The sequence below is a fragment of the Microtus ochrogaster genome, chromosome 18 (genome assembly GCF_000317375.1).
Source record: "Microtus ochrogaster isolate Prairie Vole_2 chromosome 18, MicOch1.0, whole genome shotgun sequence".
Lineage (NCBI taxonomy): Eukaryota > Metazoa > Chordata > Mammalia > Rodentia > Cricetidae > Microtus > Microtus ochrogaster.
Window position 1 is genome coordinate 31,863,102 of NC_022020.1, and position 4,910 is coordinate 31,868,011.

The 4,910-nt window shown below is 37.7% G+C and overlaps 1 protein-coding gene across 2 annotated transcripts in view; it reads right to left on the minus strand.

Moving 5' to 3' along the window:
* C18H5orf46 (chromosome 18 C5orf46 homolog) overlaps positions 1-4,910 on the minus strand; it is a 15,956-nt gene that overhangs the window by 6,581 nt on the left and 4,465 nt on the right. For both annotated transcript variants that reach the window (XM_026783613.1, XM_005356054.3), the window contains exon 2: positions 3,891-4,056. In XM_026783613.1, coding sequence (XP_026639414.1) covers positions 3,891-4,056 — 166 coding nt within the window. The remainder of the gene's footprint in view (positions 1-3,890; positions 4,057-4,910) is intronic.

Sequence of the window (4,910 nt, forward strand, 5' to 3'; positions counted from 1 at the left end):
CAAATTAAAACAACTCTGATATTCCATTTTACAGCTGTAAGAATGGCCAAGATTAAAACCACTGATAAAAAACTTATGCTGGAGAGGTTGTAGGGAAAGGGGCACAGTTATGCATTGCTGGTAGGAATGCAAACTGGTGCAACCCCTTTGGATGCCAGTGTGGCTGTTTCTCAGAAAATTAGGTAACAACTTTCTTCAAGACCCAGCAATACCACTTTTGGGTATATATCCAAAGGATTCTCAATCGTACTACATGTGCTCAATTATGTTCATAGCAGCATTGTTTGTCATAGCCAGAACCTGGAAACAATCTAAATGCTCCTAGACCAATGAATGGATAAGGAAATGTGGTACATTTACACAACGGAGTACTACAAAGCAGAGAAAAATAATGACATCTTGAAATTTGCAGGCAAATGGATGGAGCTAGAAAACATTATATTGAGTGAGGTAACCCAGACCCAGAAAGACAATTGTCATATGTACTCACTCATAAGTGGTTTTAAAACATAAAGCAAAGAAAACCAGCCTACAAATCACAATTCCAGAGAACCTAAACAACAATGAGGATCCTAAGATAGACATACATGGATCAAATGTTCATGGAAAGTAGTAAAAGACAAGATATTCTGAGCAAATTGGGAGCATAGGGACCATGGGAGATGGCTGAAGGGTAGGGGAGAAGAACATAAAGGAACAGAGAAAAAATGTATAACTCAATAAAATCAATTAAAAAGTAGGAAAAAAAGAATTCGTATGTTGTGGAGATAATAGAATATCGCAGTTCCAGAGGTTAATTACTTTATCTTGAGCTAGTTTTAGCCTTCCAGAACAGTCATGATTTGCTACCTCCACTCCTGCACCTGAACCTGTGTGGGAAATATTATTGTGTGACAAACCTTTTGGGATCTACTGATTTGGAAAACCACTAGTTTCTACCAATCCGAAAGCTAAGAATGTCATCAGATAGCATCTTTAGCCTATAGAATAGATTCTTCCATCTCAATATATCTGCCTCTCTGACGTATACATCAACATTTTAAAACTTGCCTTGATTTATGACTTTCTCTGCTCTATCACATAATACAAACTTCATAAACTGCCTTCATGGGGGAATATGAAATTTGGGATAACCTAAATCAGTGCTCCTGAAACATGGTCACTCAAAGTGGCTCTAGAATAAATGGTCTCTCACTTCCTTTAAGTTGCTTTGCATCAACAATACAAAGTATTATGAATTCCAAATTATAAAACAAAACACCTAATGTTTGTAATTGGAGGAGTCTGCAACTTCTTCCCAGAGCTGCTTTTGGAACTGGGCTTTAGGAAGTGATTAGGTTTGCTGAATAAATAAATTGTAGTTTTCAGACTAAACTGTTGGCAGAGGGAGGAAAAGCTTATGCAAAAGCATCGAGGGTTCATACAGATATCATGTGTTGTTCAGGCTTAGGTGTCTGATGGGAGGGACGGTGGAGGTAACAGGAATTACAAGACCACCAAGGGCAGACCTTCACCATCAGCTTTAGTCATGTGCTTTGCTGTGTAAGTGGTAGAAATTCCAGGAAGAGTTTCAGGAGTGGTAATAAATGAGCAAATTCACGGGTTTTTAGTTTTTATGATGACATGAGCAAATATGCTTATATCTACATTTATCTGTTTACCTATATTTAACTATCTAAATTATAGTTCACATTTTCCCCAAACCCTTTTCTGTGAATATTGATATTCATACAGAATTATCTTGTTAGCTATTTATAGTTGTCTTTGCACCAACTCAGCTCATGTTATCTAACCTTAAAGACTGAAGGTTTTTTAAAGAAGGAATTTACAGACTAGATATCATCCTTCATAATTTCCATCCTAATGTTTCATATACTAAGAAAGAAAATGCTTTTTTTGAAAGCCTCCTCTCATGCAGCACCTCCACAACACCCGTGGTCTTCCTTTGTGAAGGAACTTTGTAATATGTTGTACATCCTCAACTATATTTGATTGTTTCAACAAGGAATATTTTGCCTTTGAACAAAGACCCTTTGATTTTCATAGTCGAGTTGAAATACACGGGCTTTAGGCATAAGCTCTAAGCTCTTTTTCTTTAACTATTTCACCAAAGGAACAATTATTTACTGATGGACACCATGGGAAGATGCTATAATATTATAGTGTACAAGATAGATAGACCTATCTGGTTTCTGTGTTTCATTAGGCTACATAAGTGCAAACAAATAATTTTAGACTTTTGTAAGTAATATCACACCATCTCAAAGCAAAGTGACAGGGAACAGTGAGCAGGGAGGGAGAAATTAGCTATAAGAGCATAACAGAATTGTTTTGTGAGGAGGAATTTGAAGATGAGCCACAGAACCAAACAGTGGCCATGAGAAATACAAAGAGCATTTCAGGCAAAAGGGACTCCTAAGGCAGCATGCCTGACCTCATCAAAAGTTCTCCCATCACAAAGCAGGAGTCTGCTCTGAATATGATGAGGAGAAGTATAGACAAGGAGGCAACATTTCTGAGTTCAGAACCTACAAATCCTTAATGGAACAGATAGTAAACTTTTGGGGCGACACAGTGGTGTATCTGACATTTTGCATAAGGGGACTTCCCCTGTGGAGAAGTAATTATTCTGTCTCCTTGCTTTGCTATGCTTTGTAGGTGACATTATTAACTACTTTGTATTTTGAATACATCAAATGTCTACTAACTCATTTCTTATAACTTTTCTTCTTGTTTCTATTAATAATCATGAGGAGGTAACATATACAAATAACAATTACACAAAATGAAATCATGAAGTAGAATCATCTTTGAGCTTTAACAATGTGTGAAGAAGGTTCATAGGCAGAACCCTATACAACCAAACATACAGTTTTTAAGCAGATTGAGGACTACAAGAGACCCAACTGCTCCTTTATGAAAATGGCTCTTCATTTGTTGTTGGTTGAGTTTAAGAAGCCATGTATACTTACCCCAGGAAAACCTGAGAATTCCTATTTAAATAGAATATGAACAGAACTCAGGGTTTGATAAAACTTTAGGGCCAAACTTTGTAGGTGAGCACCTGGTTAGGTGGCTTTCGTGTCAGAATTACCCAGACAGTTTGTTTAAAACTGCACCCTCAGCCTTTCCTGTGAGTAGCTCTATTGTAGATGAAGGAGGTCTAATTCAAACATAATTATTCACTGTGTAGTAATAAATCAGAGTTTTGGCAAACTCTCTGCAGGTATCTATGTAAAAATGAATAAAAAAACAACAGCTTGCAGCAGTGCAGGCTGAAAGAAGTATGAAGAATAAGGAGAGGTCAAATCAAATGCAAGGTATGTTAAATCCAAGGCGTCTTAAGAAGTAGGCTGGGTTGAAGGGGAGGGGAGAGGCAGAGAAAAATGTAGAGCTCAATAAAAATTAATTAAAAAAAGAAAGAAATGAAAAAGTAAAAAAGAAGTAGGCTGGGAACATTAGAAAGTTTCTGGGTTGGATTATCCTTCATGGTGGCCAACACGCTGCTCCTGAGAGTTCGGCACATTGCGTCTAAAGAGACATCATCAGCTACTTCAGCTACCCCTCCTGAACTACTCAAACTAGAAGCCAAATACAGGACTCCGTATTCATCATCAAGACCACAACTTCTCTTCCATTTCTTGGTTCTGCATCCTTCTGCCCTCCTTTCATGGCCCTGGGATTTTAAAATATTGTGGAAAGGATCTTGAGGGAGTGCTCTCACTCTAGATCTCAGGGCACTGCATTTGCATGTTAAATGTAACTTAAGGCAAGACGTTTTTTTGTTTCAGTGAAAAAATGAATGCATTTGCTCAATCTCATTCATTTTCTTGAGTGTACTAATTTTCTACAGTGAAGCTGGCAAAAGTGAGATTTATCTCATTGCTTACGATCCCCTGGACATGGAGCGAAGGATGAAATCCACGGCATTCTCAATGATCTCTGAACCCAGGAGGCTTAAGAATTTGGGGAAATCTCCCTCTGCTTTTTTACTGGAGTCATTTGGAGGGTTATCTGCTTTCTCATCTGGGTTGCCTTCTTCATTTGGTTTGTCATCTGAAATCAAAACAAAAAAAAAACATAAACAAAAAACTTTCAAATGTGATTCCTTGCAATTTAAAAGGAAAATCCGTTTCTGGTGTTGGATCTGTTGAGTTCTTTGGTATCCACCTGGTACAAACTCCTTAGTTTCATCTTCCTGTCCCTACGCATCCTGTGCTTGTTTGATTGAAGTCTTTATCTAATTATTACTAAAAAACATACAAGTAACAGACATAAGTATCTAAGAAGACAATGGCTACATTTGGTTACCAAGAAAACAAAGCACAAAGAGGCACCTCCTTTTTCTTTTTGTAAGATTTTTATTCGTTCTTTGAGAACTTCATGGATTGTATTTTAAGAGTGTTCATTTCAGCTTCCCCACTTACCACCCTTTCCATGCTCTCATTCCTTCCCATCCAACTTTGAGATTACTTCTTTTTATTTTTCTTCTCTCACCATGAAGTCCAGTTTGTGTTTCCTACCTAGTTTTGGGACTTGGACTAGTCCTGGTGTCTGGGCAGCCTGTCAGAGTGAAGTGTTAAGGAAAACGGACTTCTCTCAGAAGCTATCAAATACAGAGAGTTCCTCGCCAGTGGTGGGTTTTATGTCCAGCCTCCCTTTTCTATGCTGAGATTTTATTTTGCTGGCCTTGTGAAGGTCTTTGCATTCTGCCACAATTGCTACAGGTTTATCTATGTATCTGCCCTATCATACAACAAAAGTATATGCTCAACTATGTTCATAGCAGCATTGTTTGTAATAGCCAGAACCTGGAAACAACCTAGATGCCCTTCAATGGAAGAATGGATGAAGAAAGAATGGAATATATACATATTAGAGTACTACACAGCAATAAAAAACAAGGACTT